The sequence below is a fragment of the Erigeron canadensis genome, chromosome 2 (genome assembly GCF_010389155.1).
Source record: "Erigeron canadensis isolate Cc75 chromosome 2, C_canadensis_v1, whole genome shotgun sequence".
Classification (NCBI taxonomy): domain Eukaryota; kingdom Viridiplantae; phylum Streptophyta; class Magnoliopsida; order Asterales; family Asteraceae; genus Erigeron; species Erigeron canadensis.
Window position 1 is genome coordinate 5672117 of NC_057762.1, and position 20910 is coordinate 5693026.

General features: G+C 33.2%; 2 protein-coding genes and 1 pseudogene across 2 annotated transcripts; 1 reads left to right on the forward strand and 2 right to left on the reverse strand.

Annotated features, from left to right (window-relative positions):
• The first annotated feature begins 1834 nt into the window (after window positions 1-1834).
• LOC122588458 lies at window positions 1835-5740 on the forward strand. Its single transcript, XM_043760584.1, has 3 exons — window positions 1835-1988; window positions 2114-2202; window positions 5387-5740. Exons 1-3 carry the CDS (start codon window positions 1947-1949, stop codon window positions 5532-5534), a joined length of 279 nt encoding a protein of 92 aa, XP_043616519.1. The 5' UTR covers window positions 1835-1946; the 3' UTR covers window positions 5535-5740.
• A 1082-nt stretch (window positions 5741-6822) lies between these two features.
• LOC122588453 (mannose-1-phosphate guanyltransferase alpha-like) lies at window positions 6823-11085 on the reverse strand. The gene is made up of 15 exons (XM_043760576.1): window positions 10935-11085; window positions 10707-10804; window positions 10499-10599; window positions 10325-10403; window positions 10165-10225; window positions 10015-10061; window positions 9835-9927; window positions 9608-9698; window positions 8674-8719; window positions 8476-8592; window positions 8254-8401; window positions 8021-8113; window positions 7880-7948; window positions 7742-7784; window positions 6823-7349 (listed from the first exon to the last, which is right to left on the reverse strand). Exons 1-15 carry the CDS (start codon window positions 10993-10995, stop codon window positions 7249-7251), a joined length of 1248 nt encoding a protein of 415 aa, XP_043616511.1. The 5' UTR covers window positions 10996-11085; the 3' UTR covers window positions 6823-7248.
• Window positions 11086-19665: 8580 nt separating this feature from the next.
• LOC122587583 lies at window positions 19666-20200 on the reverse strand (annotated as a pseudogene).
• Window positions 20201-20910: the final 710 nt, after the last annotated feature.

The following is a 20910-nucleotide window of genomic DNA, read 5'->3' on the forward strand; positions in this document are numbered from 1 at the left end:
ATATAATTAAACATATAAGAATTTTCAAATTAATATTCGATAAATTAATAACTTTTATAAAATCAATAATTTGTTCAATAACTTGTGACAATTATAATTTAGACCTATCGATTAAACAATAGCATGATAACTAACTAGAATTTAGACCCGTGTCCAACACTGGACACGGGACTTACGATATTATTAATATCAGATCTTTATACATTTAACTATTTAAGTCATAAAAGCCTATAATTTTGAAGATATACGATTCCAATTGTTATACTTCGCAAGTTGTAATACAATAATTACATGAAACATATTGATGGATTCGTTTGCCATAGTCACTCCACAAGACAAATGTTACAATATTTTCTACATTATAAAAATTTTGAAACTAGTTATACTCATAATGTGATATTAAACATACTTGTGAAAAAATAGAGAAAAATCGAGATTGTGATTGGCCAATAAACAAATTAGTTAAATGATGAAATATTATAAAAAATATTCTCAAGTTGATGGGACTAAATATTATAAAAAGTATAAATTAAGTTTTTAGGGCTAAAAAATATAAATTATTGATGGAAAACAAAAAAGTGTAAATTAGTGAGACTTTTGTTACAAATATTAATAATGATTATTAGGATAATGATGACATATGCGAGAATCAATTTAACGAAATTGAGCGATGTGATTGGTGAATAAGTTATTAGTTTAACTGTTTTAGGCTCGTGTCTAATACACGGGGCTTACGGTGTTATTAATATTAGATTTTTTATTATAATTTAAAACATAATATACTACTTTGAGTAATAAAAATTGATCAATATATCAACACTTTGAGTTTTATATTAAAATATTTTTTTCAAATATATTCATCGAAGTTGTTCTTAAAATGTTAATATATTTACATCAAATTTTATTATTTTTTTAATTAATTAATTTTATGTTTTTATGATAGAACATACTATTGGATATATATTAGTTATTATTCAATTGAATATATATTAGTTATTATTTTCTTGGATAAATATTAACTATTATTTTATTAGATATATATTAACAATGATTATTTATTTAATATATTAAAATCACTAGGTAAAAAGTGTAAATTTATGATGAAAAACAAAATAAAAATGTAAATTAAAGTCAAAATTGAAAGCAATGGTCAACTTTAAATAATCGAGAGCTGTGATTGCTCAATAAGTTATTAGAGTAATTGTGCTTTAGTATAATAAAAGATAACTCTTTTTTGAAATCATTGTGTATATATATTAATCTCAAGAGAACTCTAAATTAATAAATTATTAATGTATCTATACTATTATATAAAGCATTAACCTTTCCCCTTTTTCTCAAATTATAACTTTGAACCATTGAAAATACCCTTTTTTTTATTCACTAATTTACACATTTTTACCTAATATACCTATAATACCCTTAATGAAGTAATTTACAACATAAACCCTTAAACCCTTAAGATAACTACACTACCACCTTTAACATCAATTACTTTTACATTAACCACCATTGCCGCCGTCATCACCCGTCATCGCCACTGTTGCTGGCACCACCACCACCCTACGCCACTACCACAATCGCCGCCGTATTACGCGGCCATATGAACTATTAATATAATAATATTTAAATTGATAAATTATCTCGATTATAAAAGAAGTTTTACTGTACTCATTTAGTGAACAACATCAATAGACAAATACATAACCATCTCTAAACTAATAAAACTATATATGACAAACTTGAATAGATGAAGGGGGTGAAATAAAACACTCCACTTGGCTAGTTGGCTCCCCATTGGCTGATAAAGGTAAAGATAATATATAAATTAGTTGCCAAGTCGGAACAAGTAGTATAGGTCTCCCATTTCTCTTTCATTTTCGCCCATCCAAAACCACCTTTCTTTTTTCCGCCCATTGACTTCCGTCCGCCGGCGTTACTCAAAGATGTCTTCTTCATCAGCACTTAAGCGCTGGTTAAGGCCCGAGGTTTGTAACAATCGAATTTTTATCTACCGTTTTACATCAATTTCATATATATATATATGTATCGATAGAATTGTGATGGATGGATTATAAATCAGATCTGATGGATGTATGTTTATATCTGACAGGTTTATCCTCTGTTTGCTGCTCTTGGCGTTGCCGTCGGAATCTGCGGCATGCAGTTGGTCCGAAATATCAGCGGCAATCCTGAAGTCAGGTGTTTATTTTTATTTTTTATTCTTCTATATATATTTATTTTATTTAGTTTTTTATATAAATCTATTCTAGGACTTTAATAGATATTTATTTATATTAGATTAGACGAGGGTTGGTGCCCGTGTGTTGCGGCGGTTAAACGGTGATGATAATATAAAATAGTGGAGGAGGTAAAGGAATCGATATGCGTGTGTAAATAGATAGGAGAAAAAGAAGTGAATGTGTGTTAGATATTGTGTTTACTGTTTAGAGATATAGAATTAGAGGTAATGTGTGAATTAGGGGAGATATGGGGATAATGAAAAGATTGCTGAATTTCCTAAAATAGAGAATCCAATACGTTTTATAAGAGATTATAGATAATTTATTTCAAGCTAATTTCGATTGCTATGGCTTAATGGTTAGGTCCATCTTTGGATGACAACTATATTACAATTTTTCCAAGCAATAAAGGATAATTAGAGGAAATAGTTAATAGTGAAGATGATATAAAAAAGATGAAATTATTGAAAAAAAGGTAATTTGCCTAACTTTTCTAAATATGTAAAATCAGGCAAGGATTTTGGTGAGGGGGTGCCAAAAAATGAATCTAACCTTTTTTGCTTTGTTGCCAAGGCTGTACAAATTTTATAATCCACAATGTATTAGTAATTTAGTACGGACAATGTTTTAGTCTGATTAGATTAGTCTCATAAGTCATTAATATCCATCTAATTTACAAGCTAGTGAAGTCACATTATATGTCTATATTAAGTTGTTAACCAAAAAATGAATTAGTTTAATGTGAGTGGAATAGATTATAATACAACTAAAGCTTGACCACAAATTACATTTTACATTTCACAATTATCATTAGTGGTAAACTATAAACATAAACAATATTGTAATATATAAGATCAAATATTGAGAAATACCAAATTAATTGATTGTTGAATCTTGATTAGCAAGAAAAAAAATCATTCAATGGATGAAACTCTCATCTGTGAACTCGTGAAGAATGGAAGACTACCGTCAAACCCCAAATCCCTCAAAAAGTGATTGTTTGATATTTGCCTTTTGAGCTTCTAGTTTATTTCCTAACTTATTAGAGTTAATTGAAACCCTTAATTTTTTTTTTTTTGTCATACAAAACAGAGTTGCCATTGTGGGTATGACTGGGCCAAAGTAAAAATATGGTAGACCAATACTCATAAACACACAAAAGTAAACGTAAAACATATGGTGGTTAGATTTTGGGGGTTGGGCCTTGGCCACCCTTACCTACATACTACGCCACTGGGAAAAAAAAATTGAACGAGAAAAGATTAGAAGTTTAATCTTTATAAGAAAAAGGTAATATAATCTCGATATCTCTATATAAATTTCTATCTTCAAGATCTCATGTGGTAACCTCCAAAGATTGCCATATAGGATTTTGTCCTATGTGTCACTTTCATGAATTTTTTCATTGTAATTGTGACAATTAAGTATCCACTTAGCATAATAAATTTTTAGTCTAACTATCAATATCAATATGGCTGAGTTGTAACCATAGCAAAGCGTATTTTTTTTTATATCACAACAGTTATCTTTTATCCATTGGTATATATCTTTTATTTCTAATAATCAATCATTAAAATAGAAAATTTTAAAATTTTTCATTTTTAGTTTCTTTTGCTCTTTTATTTCTTAAAAAATATTTTATGTTCCCCAAAATAAGAAATATATGTAAAATTGTTACCTTTTTTGGAATATTTCGTTTTTTAGCCTAGATTTTAGTAGTAAACAGTTAAGGAGGAAATGGTTGCTTTCGAAGTGCTGCTTAGGGACCTTAGCGTACGATCTGGGCTGTTTCCCTCTCGACTTTGGATCTTAGCACCCAGATTATTGTGTGTTTGGATTATAAGATTATCGATGGCATTTCTTTGTGATTATATAGCGACTTGAATAGCAATCCAATTTCGATCCAATTCTTCAAAGTTAGTTAACGGAAAATGTGTGGTTATTTGTTTTGCTGAAAATAAGCATATATCAATTGTTTTATATACTATTGGATAAGTTCTCTACCGGAATATTTATCTTATTCTAGTTTAAGCTCGTTTGATTATTTTTTTTGCAGATTCATTGTTCCTAGTTTAAGTCAACTTCAAGTATTTTGTTAATTTTACCGATCTTTGATATGGATACCTTTCATAAAAAATATAATGACATAAAAAATGATTTGGTGAATTAACGAGTAATCAAGTGTTCTAATTGGTTAGGATTAATTAAATAATGATGTCAACAAAGCGTGCTTTGTTAATTATTTTAAGATTGACAAATCATTTTTTGTTGGATGGCTAAACGTTGCACCTTTTTTCCTCGTATTCCTAGACTATCCCAAATATATCCAAATACATCTATGACAAGGATTGAACCTTGGACTTTTTTCCAAGAGGCATGAGTTCTATCAAGTGGGCTAACAAATAATCAACTTACAAACTTGCATACTGAAACATAGTGATGCAAGGTAACACCTATACATGGACTCATATATAGCATTTTCTTTCAATATGTTTGTCCTGATGGATTTTTTTTTTTTATATTTTTTTTCTCTTCTTTCTACAAACTTCTCAAGGGTTTAAGGATATACACTTCAATATTTTCAAGCAAACTAGGTTTTCTTCTACGTGTGCAGTAGGGTTGAAGTCCGTGAAGTCATATATAGCAGCCATTAAATCTTTAGTTATTTTGTACACTAATAGTTGTGATAGTAAAATGATTGCAAGTCGGTCTTAGATTGCTCAAAGAACATGATTTTAAGTTTGTTGTTCTTAAGGCTTACCTTCATGCTTTTGCCTCTTGATTGCAAGTCGGTATTAGTTTGCTTAAAGAACATGATTTTTAGTTTGTTGCTCTTAAGGCTTACCTTCATGCTTTTGCCTCTTGATTGCAAGTTGGTCTTAGATTTCTCAAAGAACATGATTTTTAGTTTGTTCTTAAGGCTTACCTTCATGCTTTTCCCTCTTGATTTTCTTGGGTTTTCTGTCATAGTTATTAGTCACTTTGAGTTCGATGTCAGAGTCCTTACATATGGTACTGCATATTGTTGGATATCTATGTTCTTTGTTGATTTTATTACTCAAGATCATGAACTACCCCAAAGTCATTGAGAGGTATTCAAATTTGCAATTACACTGACATACATGTTCTATGGCATTATATAGAGTGACCAAGGAAAATAGAGCTGCTGGTATACTGGACAACTTTGCTGAAGGGGAGAGATATGCTGAGCATCCTCTAAGGAAATTTGTTCGCAACAAGAGTCCCGAGATCATGCCAAACATCAATTCCTTCTTTACAGACCCAAAATAAACTTTGGTTTGCATAAAACAAATAACCAGTTGGTTTGAGATTGCATTTGCTTTTGTAAGATTAAAAAGCCAGTGTTGGGCAAGTTTTAGAAACTATTATTATGTTTGGAAAACACCAAATGATTGTTGAAAAACATGTCTGATGTGTTTCATGCTTAGCACATGAACTGTTTGGTTATTATTTGTGATTAGTCATGTCTTAAGAAATTATGTCCAATCTTTATTAATAGAATAACTCAACTGAAGGTTGGTACCATTTAATATATCTGATCTAAATAAACAGTTACATGTTTGCTTCAAGTTTTGATCAAAAGGATCATTTGGTATATATATAGTGAAAAGTTATATTGAGAACTTTTTTTTGCGAGAACCTTTGAGAACTTTTCAAATCTAGTCTAACCAATGATTATTCTTTACATGAAAACTGTTTTTTGAATGTTTTCTGAATAACTTATGTAATTTTAAAGTTTATAATTGTGTGGAAGAATGGATTATCATCCGTTATACAATTATACGGAGATTTGGATTCTCGATCATATGTGCACGAATATTGTTATGATTACATGTGATCGATTTGCATAATCATAGCAATATCCGTGCACATGTGATCAAGAATTCCAAGCTTCATATAATTGTATAACGGATGATAATCCATGCCTCCACACAATTATAAACTTTAAAATTACACATAAGTTATTTAGTATACAATTAAAAAACAATAATCGGTTGGGCTTGATCTGAAAAGTTTTCAAAGGTTCTCGTAAAAAAAAGGTTCTCAAAATAACTTTACCCTATATATATATATAGGGTAACACTCTGGGAAGAACAATCTTAAAATAAGAAAGGTGAGAAGAGTATTTAATTACTCCTCACTTATTAAACGCAATGTCATAAATTCAATTGAAATTCCACTTCATGACTTCATCTGATGGGTTTCATTACTTCAGACTGGTAAGTCGATGCTCGAGATGGAAATGTTGGGTTCATAACCCTCGGCTTCATGTGGCTGCTGCTTAAAATTCTCTTTTCCTTTCTGTTTGGATTTCGAGTCATCTTTGCGTGTGTCTATGGTTGTGCATTCCTTCCTCACTAACAAGTAACAAGGGTGATGTAGATTAGTTGAAGAAGAAGGAGATGCCTTTCTTTAAGAGTTAATCTTTGCATGTCACCGTTTGTTACTACAAATGATTCATTGGAGTAACAATCTTCTTCTGTTAGGATAAGTATATATATTCAGTGTTGAACTATATGAGCAAGTGTAGAACAGCAGGATTTACCAAACCAGTTACTGAGTAATTTGTATATGTATTTACATGATTTTGTATAATCTGAGGATTGTTGATATGGTATTGTTACAAGTAATGCAATACAAAAGTTGACTCGTCAGCTGTGAATCAGTGTTTTCTCACTGCTTTACCTTTAGTCCTGAACAAGTATTTAAAATGAAAAAAGCTAAATCTAAGACCTAAACAACTTCAAAACTGTATAGCCTAGTTATCATGCAAGTCTTGAATTTCTTACAAACTCATTTGAGGAAACACAATACCGAAATTACTCAAGCCGATAATAAGACACCTAAAGACATTATGGCCATGATTATACAACTGAGATGCAGGTGTCATAAGAAAGTGAGGGAAGTGCAAGGTTTGTTATCCTTCCCAAGTGAAAGCATATCTTAAGCAAGCATCTGAAATGGCGGTCTGTGAGTTAGATGTCTAGAGGATGATTTCCTCCTGTACGCTAATATTGAGAATTTTGTTTGGAAGAACAATGCTGTTAACCACAACAACTTCATCTTCAACTGTCACTGCTTCTCCTGCACCAACAAACACATACTTAAGAGATTTCGAGGCGGCCTTTAGATTCACTGAACTATATATATGTCCATTTTAGGTAATATTTATGTATAGCATGTCAAATAACTTAAGCTATTTGAAATGTAACCAAATGCATGGAACTACTAAAATCGTTATCAAAAAGTTGGATTATTAGTACTTTGCAAATAAAAGAAAGTTTAGATGACTAAACAAATACGGTTCCTTCAATCATATTCAACATTCTTTGGAGTAACTGTTGAACAAGTTAACAACAAAAAAAACTTACAGAAAACAGCAAAAAGGTTTTTTGAAAATTATCATTTTGACAAGTTACTCAACCCACCATGAATGATACACAAAGAATATGAGATAAAAGGTCAAGGCGGCATACCAAGAATGGTTATTCCTAGTTTTGAATTGTAATCTCCATCACCCTGATGAAGTCAAAGATTTCATTAGTCAATACAAGTTTTAAAACAAAAGGAAAAACATAGAAAAAGTAATTAAAATGAAGATAAACAAAACATGCCTGAACACGGGACCATTTCCCTAAAGATGACTTCCAGCCAATGATTGCGTACATCACAAATGCATTTTCCTTTAAAGACAACACATAATTAGATGCAGTTAGTTCACAATATAGGTCAAAGTTCGGAGACCACTCATCTACCTGTATTTCAGCATCATCTAAGATAATACAACTCATCAGCCTCACGCCTGCAGCAATTCGAACATTGGCTGAGATGGAAACGTTTGGACCAATCTGTTCCAACAGTTAACAACAGAGGTAGTGAATACTTCGTATAGCATGTCAATAATATAGAATAGCAATAAACAAAAAATAACAAAAATTTCAGTTACAAAATGTATACTGGCACTAAAAAATATATGAGAAGAGTCGACCTTTGCAGTTGGATGTACTTTAGCTGATGGATGAATATAAACATCACCAACGACTGTCGGGCTCTTGGTTCCATCGCCACAAGCCAAGAGACCAGGAGTTTTGTATCGGAATTGGGCAAGATACAGAGCAGAGCATTTCAATGACATTCTAAAGAATTTAAGGGTCAGGAATGATGTAACGCCAAAAACTATAAACCAAAATATATATATAACCATACATACGCTGGAGTTTTAATCTGTTCCCAGAAATCCATCGTCTCATAAGTGTATAATTGCTTCTTTCCAGCAAGAGGTGACAAGATATCTTGATCCAATCGAACAAAATCCTTAGCAGGTGTCCTGTTGTTTTATTTGAAGTTTAACAAACCAAATGCTCCCAATAAAGAAAAAAGACATGAAAACATAATCGTGGGATCTTACTTTGTTAACCGAAGGGCCTCAAAGCTGGATAAATTGTGCAGGTTAGCTGCAACGGAAAATAAGTTCAGAAAGGAAAGAAAGGTTGGAATGAGATCAAAGAGAAAATAAACAGATATCTTAGTTGTTCATTTTCAAAAGAATGTCATTTATGCTTACACTACTTCTGCAATTTGTGGCACAGATTTGTATCAGACTATCAGATACATTCTTGGAGCATTAGATGTTCCAACATTATCTCATCTTCATTACCATGCTTACATTAGCTAATAGATTTGTGATCCCTTCGTCCCAATTTTATTGTCTATATTACTATTCATTTAAAAATGGATAGCGATTAGTTACTATTTTCCCTATGTTTGTCCTTAAATATTACCATCATCATAAACTAAGTTTTAAAAGCAATTTCAGAATTGCAACAGTAAAAACGACATTCCACACAACCAAACACTACATTAATTGCATATACCATAAATCAAATTGTTGTTATATGTGGAGAAAAAATATGGACGGAGGGAGTACTACATAATCACAAAGGTTCAAAATGTGGTTTTTGCTGCAAACTTTAACTTTCAAGTAGAAAGAGTGTTTGCAGTACTTCCTCAAAGATGGCCCAAGCCCCCCAAGGCCCAAAGTGTTGCCATTTGATAATCTTTTCTAACTGATTGACCATGTCTACATTTTGAGTACTATGAACCCCTAAGTTACATTCCACAAACTTGATATTTCTAAATTCTACTTATTTTAGCCCCCTGCCTCCATGTACCAACAAATGAATTAGAATTAGTTTCATCAATCCAAAATCTAATTGCTATGTATATTGGAAATTTAAACGTCATGCAGTTCTATATGAAATCACATCAATACCACAAATGTTCATGACTAGTATAGGACTCTTTAATATCTTACTAACAAGACAATAAGTAAAAAAGCTAACCTCTGTCTTCACGGTTTGTACGTATATCCTGAATGACATTGAATATTTCCGGGGTGAAAATGTAAACACCGCAGTTTATGAGATCACTTACCTGCAATTAATGAAAAGAATTTTAAGGATACACAACTGAGACAACTACAAACAAGACAAGCTAACAAGAAACTAAGTCGCTTCAAAAGCAACCAAAAGCTACTTAATGCAAACTTCTTTTACAAAGACATTCTTACAAAAGTTTCAGGTTTCTCGGTGTAATGCAAAAGCTCCTTGGTATCTGGATCAGCAACCAATTCACCAAATTCACTGGCAGACTCAGCAGAAACCTGATCAGTATTTCAACAGCCGAACTTAGTCTTATAATCTAGCATCTTTATCCGAACACAGTACAAGATTTACTAAAAAAAACCCACCTTTATAACTAATAAGGTTCCCATACCACCATACCTTCTATGAGCATCTAGAAAAAAGCAGAAAATCAGAACATTTAGTAACCAGCACGACATATTATATTATAAGCAAATATAATCATTCAAAAACTTTTATAAGTAAAGGTAGCTAACCAAGCATTTCTGGTAGCGGAAAGCTGCAACACACATCACAGTTTAACAAAAAGATATGTGACTGCAACAAAACATACAAATTCACAACATAACATATCTCTCAAAACGTCGTTACTACACAAAAAAGTAAAGTGAACAGAAAAATAACTCGAGTAGTTACCGGGTTGTCCTCCATAATCAGATCTCTAAAGTAATAAAGACCACCAGCTGATCCATGAGGTTTGTCTTCTTTTAAATACCTATAATAACAAAAATATACTCGATAAACATACCCTTTAAAACACGCGAAAAAACGTTAAAAAAAACACAAAATATCAGTAGATAACACAATCACCTGACTGGGATATTAAGTTCACTGGAAATCGATGAAACATATAATGCAAATTCCCTTTCTTCATGAAATCCAATTAAGAAAATCCTTGCCAAATTAGGGATCTACATTATATTAATAATACATATATATACAAAAACTACAATTTAATTCAAATGTGGGTCAAAATGGGTAAAAACTTAAAACAAACTAATCAGAAAAAAAGAAGTACCGATTTACAAGCAGAAATAGGATGATGAACCATGGGCTGACCAGCTAAAGGAAAAAGAGGTTTTGGAGTATTGAAAGAAAGTGGCCGAAATCGAGTACCTGTTAATATTACAAACAGATATATTATATATATATGTCATGTATATCTAAGATGAAAACTTCCTAGGAATTGAATATAAAAGAAAGAATAAAATTATGAAAAATAGAGAATTGGGGTGGTTGAGGGTACCTTTGGTTGGACCACCGACCATGATGACGGAGACAACTTTGTCATCTGAGGTTGTTTTCATGATGTTTGATAGTGTGTGTGTGAAGAAGAAGAAGAAGAAGGAGGTTTGGGTTGGAGAAAGAAAGAGAGTCAAAATGTTTGATGGAAATCGAGATCCTCGGTGTGAAAGAATCTATTTGTGTACCGGAATCATTCCCTCCACTTTTTCTTTCTTAATTGGGTTGGGCTTTAATTAATTAAAAGCCCAAAATCACAACATTGGCCCAACTCTCACGATGAACGAACCCGTTAAAGGCATAACGAGGTATTCGAGTATTTTTAGAGTTCAAATCTTGGTGCTGATCAGAGGATTGTGCTCTACTGTACATTAGCCCGGTTAAAACGATGTAATTGACACTGAGTGTTTTCGCCTTTATATGGTGAGTTGAAGGAATTCTAAATATGTTATTCGGAAAAAAAATTTACAAATTTTATTGTTTTACTAAATAGTATTGGCCCAATGCGCAATATATTTGACAATTGTTTCTTAAAAATGTTTTAAAAACAACTAGCAGATTCAGCTTGAGTATATATAAATTGTAAACATATTAAACATCCCTAACGCAAAGTCCAATTTTTATTTTTAATATGTGAACAATGTTAAGTTCGTAGGTTACAAGCACAAAGTTAACGGAATTACTCAAAGTTGGAATTTAATGACAAATAAAGTACGGAGTAATTAGTATAATACCTTGTAAATCATCTTTAAAAGCATACATGGTGAGAACTGTGAGAACCATTAAAAAATCATCTTTAAAAGCTTTGCCCTTAGAGTTAAGGGCTACGCCCGTACCGTATCAAACCGCCACCATCTCTTGGATCGCCGCCCATCAAATCCATACCATTTCCATATGCGTCCGGTGACAACCCCTTTAGAACGGATGAGGGCAACGCCTGTGCCGTATCCATACGTTTTCTTAACACGTAACCCATATGATGTTTTACAAAAAAAAAATATATATTTTTATTTTTTTTTTGAATGGATTTTTGTTAAAAGAAAATAAAAAACAAAAAAAAGTTTCAAAAAATGAAAAAAAAAATTAAAAACCACAAAAAAAGAAAAAAAAAGGAGGAAAACTAGTGGTTCTCATGGTTCTCTACATATTCATAGTTCTCACGTTAACCCTACCCTTTGTATTATACTTATGATTATGCTCATTGTTTAAATGGGTCAAGAACTAGGGCCGGAGACCAACAAGTTATGTCAAAATAATGGCCTCTGTATTAACATGACACTTGGTTATTTGATAGAAGTCAGTTAAGAAACAGTTGTAAACGGTTATATAGATGTCATATACTCATAGAGTCATAGTTTATGTATCACAATAACAAGTAAATAAAGTTAGTTTGATATACACCCTTATTCTTCACGTATTTGTATGTATATATGTATATATGTTTGAGTGATGTGCCCAGAATGGTACTAACATGAGGGAAAACATTCCTCCATCCAAACTTGAGAATTTAAATCAGAAAGAAATAGGCTTAGACACCACATCCAATGGAAAACTGAGCCTGACACATCCAAACTTTCTTCTCTTTGCACTTTCAATTAGCACCCTTCCATGTTTGTCCATAATGTTAGAATAAACATGATTCGATTCGAGTGATAAAACATCTCCAATCGTCCTGTGGAGCCTGTAAGAACATAAAACATAATTGCTATTGATTTCGGATTCCCATAACAAGGTGATTGAGTAATAATGGGATGAGCTAAGATTGTCTTTAGTATACACAAACTTAAGTAATAGTAAGCACAAAGTTAGGTAATAGTTCGTGATAACATAAGCACGAAGTCATCATAAGTCGTATTGACATTGGAACGAAAATATCATTAAGTCGTGAGGACATAAGCATGAAGATATCATAAAGTCGTGATGATGTCAGCACGAAGATGTCATACACTCGTGATGACGTAAGCACGAGCTTGTAGTTAATTTGTGTATAGAGATAAGCTGAAGTTCGTGTGATCACGTAAGCGTGGAGATGACGTAAGCACGAAGATGATGTAAGCGCGAAGAGCAAAAGTCGGATGACGTCAGCACGAAGATGATGTCAGCACGAAGAGATCTTAAGTCCGTGATGGCGTCAGCACGAAGTTCGTGTGACGTCAGCACGAAGTTTGTGCTTCTGCAGTTTTTTTTTAGTTCGCGAAAACCTTAGAATTCGAACCAAATCATGACCGATTGTTCGTAACGCGGCTCTGATACCACATGTTTGACTAAACATGATTCGATTCGAGTGATAAAACATCTCCAATCGTCTTGTGGAACCTGTAAGAACATAAAGCATAATTGCTATTGATTTCGGGTTCCCATAACAAGGTGATTGAGTAATAATGGGATGAGTAATTCGGCTGGAACATGATGCACGAATTTGAGAGGAATACCCACACGAATTTTAGGGTTTATTATGTGTTGGGATTAGTCTTAACTTAGGGTTAATTACCCTCTATTTATAATGAGAGTAATTACACATTCAACCCTTTAGTATTTACACATTCAACCCTTCTGGTCTTTAATGTGTGTACCATTAGTCCTCTTAGTTACAATCACCTAATGGGAAACCCTATACTACGTCTCTAAGAGTAAATACGCCCATCATATATTTACTTAGACATAGGGATTTCAGTTATCGTTAATTATCATATCAGGAATGATACATGATCAGTGACGGTCACACTAACGTGGTTCCAACATTCTCCCACTTGACCAAGCGATCATTTATCTATGAGTATTCAAATAAGTTTCGGAATAATACTCATTTTGTTTTAAACTGAAATCATAGCCAATAAGTACAGTCGTAGAGAAGAATATCAACTTAGGACCCCTACTAGTCAAACTATAACTCAAATTTAAAACTAATAAGCAATGATCAATTGACTAAGACAAATTTTGTTATATAATGTCTTTACACTGTTATGAGCTCGAAGTGTAACTAATAGACAAACAAAATCTGAATAAGGAGAAATTTTTTTCATTAACATAATAATAATGACCAATAAGTACAACATGCTATCATAATGGGTCTTTTAGTAAGCCTCATCTTCGACACGTGTCCTATGAAGATTTTAGGAGGAAGACCTTCGGTCATTGGATCCATTAGCATATTTATGTGTGCTTATGTACTCAATACAAAGAACATTTTCCTCAATCCGTTCACATAAAACAGATACTTTGTATCGAGATACATCTCAGCGCCAGTTGAACTGTTACTGTTTAAAGAATTACGGTAGCTGAGTTATCAGAGTAAAACTTCAATGGTCTAATCATAAAGTTGACAACTTTCAAGTCCACTGACCAGGTTCTTTAACAATATCTCATGACATGAAATTATGAACGTTCAGACATCATGGTAGACGTTGCAGTCAGTTTCTACTTATGACTCCGTCAAAAGATAGGTTTGCCAGCTAATCATAAATATACATCCAGAAGTAGATTTCTTATTGGAATTAAAACATCCCACTACTTCTAAGTTGTCACCTCTTCTATAAACTAATATGTAGTCTTTGGTCCTATGAAGATATTGTAGAACCTTTTGCCGCTTTTCAGTGTGCTATTATGGGGTTAAATAGTTAACTCCCAAGCATACCGGTAATGTAAGCGATATCTGAACGAGTACAGACCTGAGGGTACATAATGCTCTAAACTACTTATGAGTAAGGTATCATCCTCATTTGCCCTTTCTTTAATCTCAATTTTCAGACTTTGGAAACAATCACATACGTCTCCTTTTTACTAATAGATCTATAGTGGGTGTGTAGTGTTGCAAGTTATTGCGTTCTAAGATGTGTTCAATATAAGTCTTTTGAGAAAGAACTAGAACATCATTACGCCTATCCCGATATATTTCGGTACCTGTGACATTAAAGGCATCACCGAGATCTTTTATGTCGACATTCTGCGAAAAGTAAACGCTTCAACTCATGCAACATATCCAAGTTGTTATTTGCAAGTATATCATCCACGTGCAAAACAAGGATTGTAAATTTACTCCCACTGATCTTGAGATAGGTGCATTAATCCACTTGATTTTCTTAGGAAGTCATATCCTCTTATGACTTCATTAAACTTAACGTACCGTTTTAGTGATGCTTGCTTCAACCTGCATATGGACTTATTCAACTTGCAGATCATGTGCTCTTTACTTTATGGAACTTCAGGTTCACATGTATCCATCTTAATGCAAGTTTCCATTTAGGAAAATGGTCTTGACATCCATTTAATGTAACTCTAAATCATAATAAGTTACGAATGCCATGATGATCCTTAAGGAATCTTTATGAGACAGGAGATAAGCTCTCTTGATAATCGATTCCTTCCTTTTGAGTAAAGCCCTTTATAACCAATTTGGCCTTATAGCGTTTGGCGTTCTCATTCAGGTCTAATTTGGTTTTGAAGATCCACTTACAACTTACAGGTTTGGATTCTTCAAGAAATTCAATCAAGTCCCAAACGACATTATGCTATATGGAATTGAGCTTTCAAATTATAGCTTCATTCCACTAAGTGGCCTAATCGCTAGTAATGGCTTCTTAATAAGAGTTAGGATCAGTAAGTTTTCCAATGTCCCCAACTTTAGTTAAGTTATGAAATCATCAAAAGTTATGGTCATGAGTGACTGAGATGATCTCCTGAGTTGATTTTCAGGTTCAATAAGGAAGATGCTTTAGCATTAGTAGTAAGATGCTTTGCTTTAGCATTAATAATAAGATGCTTTAACATTAGTAGTATTCTAATTAGGAGGTTTAGAATTCTGATAAAGAAGGTGGATCAATGATATTAGGAGCAGCGTTGGGTACAAGAGGAGTTATCGGAGGAGTAATAATAACCGACGAGTGGTTCCCCCCCGCTTCTTGTACTTCCTGCAAATCTTAAGTTATGATTTGCCGTGCTTCCACTGATCTTTTAGTTCTCATGAAATGTGACATACTGCGTGTCAATAATGCTAGTAGAGTAGAAAGACAGTAAAACTAATAACCGATAAAGAAACGGGTAAGGGATTTAGGATCCAGTTTCTTTAAGTTAGGGTTATAGAGTTATGCTTTGGCAGTACAACCTCATACGTTCATATAATTCAGAATCAGTTTCCTTTCTGTCCAGGAGTCTTAAGGACGGATTCTAATGGAACTCTTATTGAGTATATGAACAGCTATGCGTAAGACCTCAGTCCAAAGGAAAATAGGTAAGTTAGTGTTGACAAACATACTTTTCACCATGTCCATTAAGGTTCTATTTCTCCTTTTAGCAACATAAATTCGTTGAGGAGAACCAAACATGGTATATTGGTTACTTATATCTTGTTCCTTTCAAAAGTTATGGAAAGGATTAAGAGCTTAACCAATATCAATATGTCAACCATAATACTCACCTCCTCTATCTGATCTCACAACTTTTATTTTATGATCAAGTTGGTTTAAAACCAAAGTTATAAGATCAATAAAAGTCTCTAAGGCTTCAGATCAAATATAGGTGCATATAATGTGAATAATCGTTAATGATTCTAATAAATGATGCATGGATGTGGGATAGGGGCCACTAACATCAGAGTGAATTATTTCCAACAAGTTGGAACTTCTAGTGGCTCCTTTCTTAATCCCTTAAGCCATTGAATACATGTTTCAAAATCACAAAAGTCAAGAGAATGTAATATTCCATCCTTTATTAGTCGTATCATGCAAACTCGTGAAATGTGACCAAGATGTTTATGCCACATTATGGTGGAATTCTCTAATTATTTAGGTGATTTTGTCTTTGTTTTAGTTATGTCATCAATATTATGAGACAACAAAGACTGTGAGAAATTATGATCTAGTTCTAACTTACACAACAATCCATTCAATAAACTATGACCAGGAAATTCATTATTATGAGTAATGACAATCTCGTCGTAACCATGAATTATTACATAACTTTCAAGGTCTTAAACTAGAGAAATAGATACAAGGTTCTGAGAAATTCTCGGTACACATAAGGTATCCACTAGTCTAATACGCTTTCAAGTGTTTATATGTAAATCATAAGTCTCCATGGTTTCAACATATAAGAGATCAACCCTTCCAACTCTAAGCTTTGTTTGGTCATTTGATAGCTTCTGAATTGTATGGAATCCTTATGTTGAGTTAATCACATGAACCATAGAACTAGAATCACTCACACATGTATTAGAAGATACATTAAACATAAAAGAATCAAATATTACATGAAATAAGTTACCTTTCTTAGCTAGCAACTCCTTGAAATTAAGACAATCTGGGCACAATGAGAATTTGCAGTTAGGATTGCTCATCAAGGACTTAAAGCTAGAGGCAGTAGCACCATGATTATCCTTTTGAACTGTAATTATAGCCTTATTACTGTTATATCTTTCCTCTTAATGGAATTAGCAGTGGTAGTAAGGTGAACACTTTAGGTTGGCCCAACTTAAGACGAACATTTTCTTGCACACACATTGCATTTGGTTCACTCATCAAGCATTTATCCTTCATAGCATTATATCTAATTTTTGAAGGTTTCGGAATGAGCAAGCAACGAGGTCATCATAAAATGCATAAGAAAATTGTCAGAGACTTCCATTTTAGGACTCTTAAACTTATGAGTCATGTCAGTCATATTCATTTTGTGTTCACAAATACTGCTATTTTTTTTTATTTAAGCTACTTGCATACGCCTTATACATTTCCTCAGTACTATGATTGATGAAATTCTTGACCATCATTAGTGACAAGTGATTCGCCCTATCCCACTTAAAGTTCACTTTCTAAGCTACAAAAGTTAGCAGTAATAGCAGTGGGTTCATTATGGCGAATGACATAGTCAAGGTCTAGCATCTTCAGAGTTAGAGGTGATTAATCATTTCATAAAGCAAAGTTTGCATCAATAAGTGGCTTAATGCCTAAGTTAGGTACTACAGTGAAAATAAGGAGGATATCAATTTATGATACAAGTAATAGAAGATTAATAAATTAATGCCTAAAACTAAGGGCAATAAGATTATAGTGACACAATTAGCTATCTAAGGCAGACTAAGCAATATCTATAAAACTAATAGAACTAAAGTAATGCCTAAACTTAACTAAGGGCTAATAATAATGTTCCTCATAATTAGATATCTAAAGCTTATTAAGTAATGTCTCTAATAGTAATGGAACTAACGTAATGCCTAAATACGTCAGAGGCTAAAGTAATGTTCCTAAAAGTAATGAGACTAAGACCATTATACTAATGAAGCCAGTGATAGGTAACCTTTGGGCAGAAGTAACTAATATCTAAGTACACATGAGCATTAGGGTCATGCGGCACAACGCTTATCTTTTAACCTTTGGGCACAAAATTAAGAATCGTGTATCTTATGCATGAAAAAATATTCCTTTTAGCACACAGTGTATTAAATCACCTTTGGGCAGAATCAATATACTTAGTGTTCATTATCCAAAAGGAAAAGAAACCCACCATGAGAATCATATTTGACCTTTTGGCACAAATGATGAAACCCCCACACATTACTGGGGTCCGGGACACAAAATTATAGGGTAAAATAGTAAGCACGAACACATTCATTAGCTAAGATCGTCTTTAGTATACAAAAACTTAAGTAATAACTTGTGATCAAGTAAGCACAAAGTTAGGTAATAGTTCGTGATAACATAAGCACGAAGTCATCATAAGTCGTGTTGACATTGGAACGAAAATATCATTAAGTCGTGAGGACATAAGCACGAAGATATCATATAGTCGTGATGATGTCAGCACGAAGATGTCATACACTCGTTATGACATAAGCACGAGCTTGTAGTTAATTCGTGTATAGAGATAAGTTGAAGTTCGTGTGATCACGTAAGCGTGGAGGTGACATAAGCACGAAGATGACGTAAGCGCGAAGAGCAGAAGTCGGATGACATCAGCACGAAGATGATGTCAGCACGAAGAGATCTTAAGTTCGTGATGACGTCAGCACGAAGTTCGTGTGACGTCAGCACGAAGTTCGTGTGACGTCAGCACGAAGTTTGTGCTTCTGCAGTTTTTTTTTAGTTCGCGAAAACCTTAGAATTCGAACCAAATCATGACCGATTGTTCGTAACGCGGCTCTGATACCACATGTTTGACTAAACATGATTCGATTCGAGTGATAAAACATCTCCAATCGTCTTGTGGAACCTGTAAGAACATAAAGCATAATTGCTATTGATTTCGGGTTCCCATAACAAGGTGATTGAGTAATAATGGGATGAGTAATTCGGCTGGAACATGATGCACGAATTTGAGAGGAATACCCACACGAATTTTAGGGTTTATTATGTGGTGGGATTAGTCTTAACTTAGGGTTAATTACCCACTATTTATAATGAGAGTAATTACACATTCAACCCTTTAGTATTTACACATTCAACCCTTCTGGTCTTTAATGTGTGTACCATTAGTCCTTTTAGTTACAATCACCTAATGGGAAACCCTATACTACGTCTCTAAGAGTAAATACGACCATCATATATTTACCTAGACATAGGGATTTCAGTTATTGTCAATTATCATATCAGGAATGATACATGATCAGTGACGGTCACACTAACGTGGTTCCAACACATAAGCCCTCACAGATGCTGGTCATTCAAAGTTGGTCACTTAGTAATCAAAGATGTTTTCTTGTCTCTCGTTTCTTTTCTGAACAAATCGAAGAACCTAATGGATCGAACTCATCCTTGGCTGCTACGAAAGGCCCATGTGTTGAAAGCACGAACGACAGGAGGTATATATGCATTTGGAAAGTTCAACCAGAATGCATAGGTAAGGTTAGTTTTGCTAGACGGCCATTTGGGTAAGCCTGGAAAAAAATTTAAAATGCGACACGGTATGCAATGGATCTGTGTTGTCTTGGTTAGTTTTAATATCAGGTTGTCGTTGTCCACAACGAGGCATGAGCATTTGAGAAACCATGGGCTCATCTAGTTTCCCCAAAGCGTTCAAATGGTAAAAGTTTTGATACCTTTTGACAGCTGCCTCGAGGTGTTCATCAAAGTTGTGATTTTCAGAATTGGTGTGGTAAGGGGTAGTTTTTTAATTTAGATAACCGAATCGGGCTAGGTATAGTTTAAGGTCATGGAGGGCTGCTGCATTGCTACCTTTCTCATAACCTTGTAGATTTTTGATGAAGTCAAAAGCTGATGAATTTGGCTTGGCAAAAGACAGAACAAAAAAGAATGAAGTAAAAAATGCAATTTGAAAAGCCATTATCGAAATGTTGAAAAGTGTTATGATGATTAAAAAAGTTTGTAGAGTTACGTGGACTATTTATAGGAGGGGCAATGGGGGCACCGGTCTAGCTTGATTGACTATGATTTCTCCCTCCATAAACTTAGGATATTAATACATTAGATTGACTATGATTTCGCCTTCCATTAACTTAGGATATTATTACATTAAATCTATCTATAGATGATACTTTGGTTAGAAATGTAGTATCAGTTTGTATTTATTGCTTAGAGCGTTTTATGGATAGAATTATAGCAGACTAAATTAGTGGATTAGATAAGTTTTAAAACGACTATATCATCATTAAATAAAATACTTAACATGATTTTTATATTTTAACCATTTATATCTTGAGAAACGAGAGAAAATACCCGCACGTTGCGGTGATGAGATGGTGGAATGATAAGTCATAGGAGGTGATAAGTCATAGAGTGTCCGTCCTTGGATTTAAAAATTCGTCGAAAGCATATCGAATGACACATCTCTAATGAAAGAGCATGAAATTTTAAAAACAATCATATAATTTTTATAATTTATCAATATATGGTTTTTGAGATAAAAGATTTTGAATGAATTAAAAAAATAAAATGGTTTATGGAAGAGAGAGAAAAAAATAAGTACGGTTTTTGAGATACATGATTTTGAATGAATTAAAGAAATAAAATGGTTTATGGAGGAAGAAAAAAAAT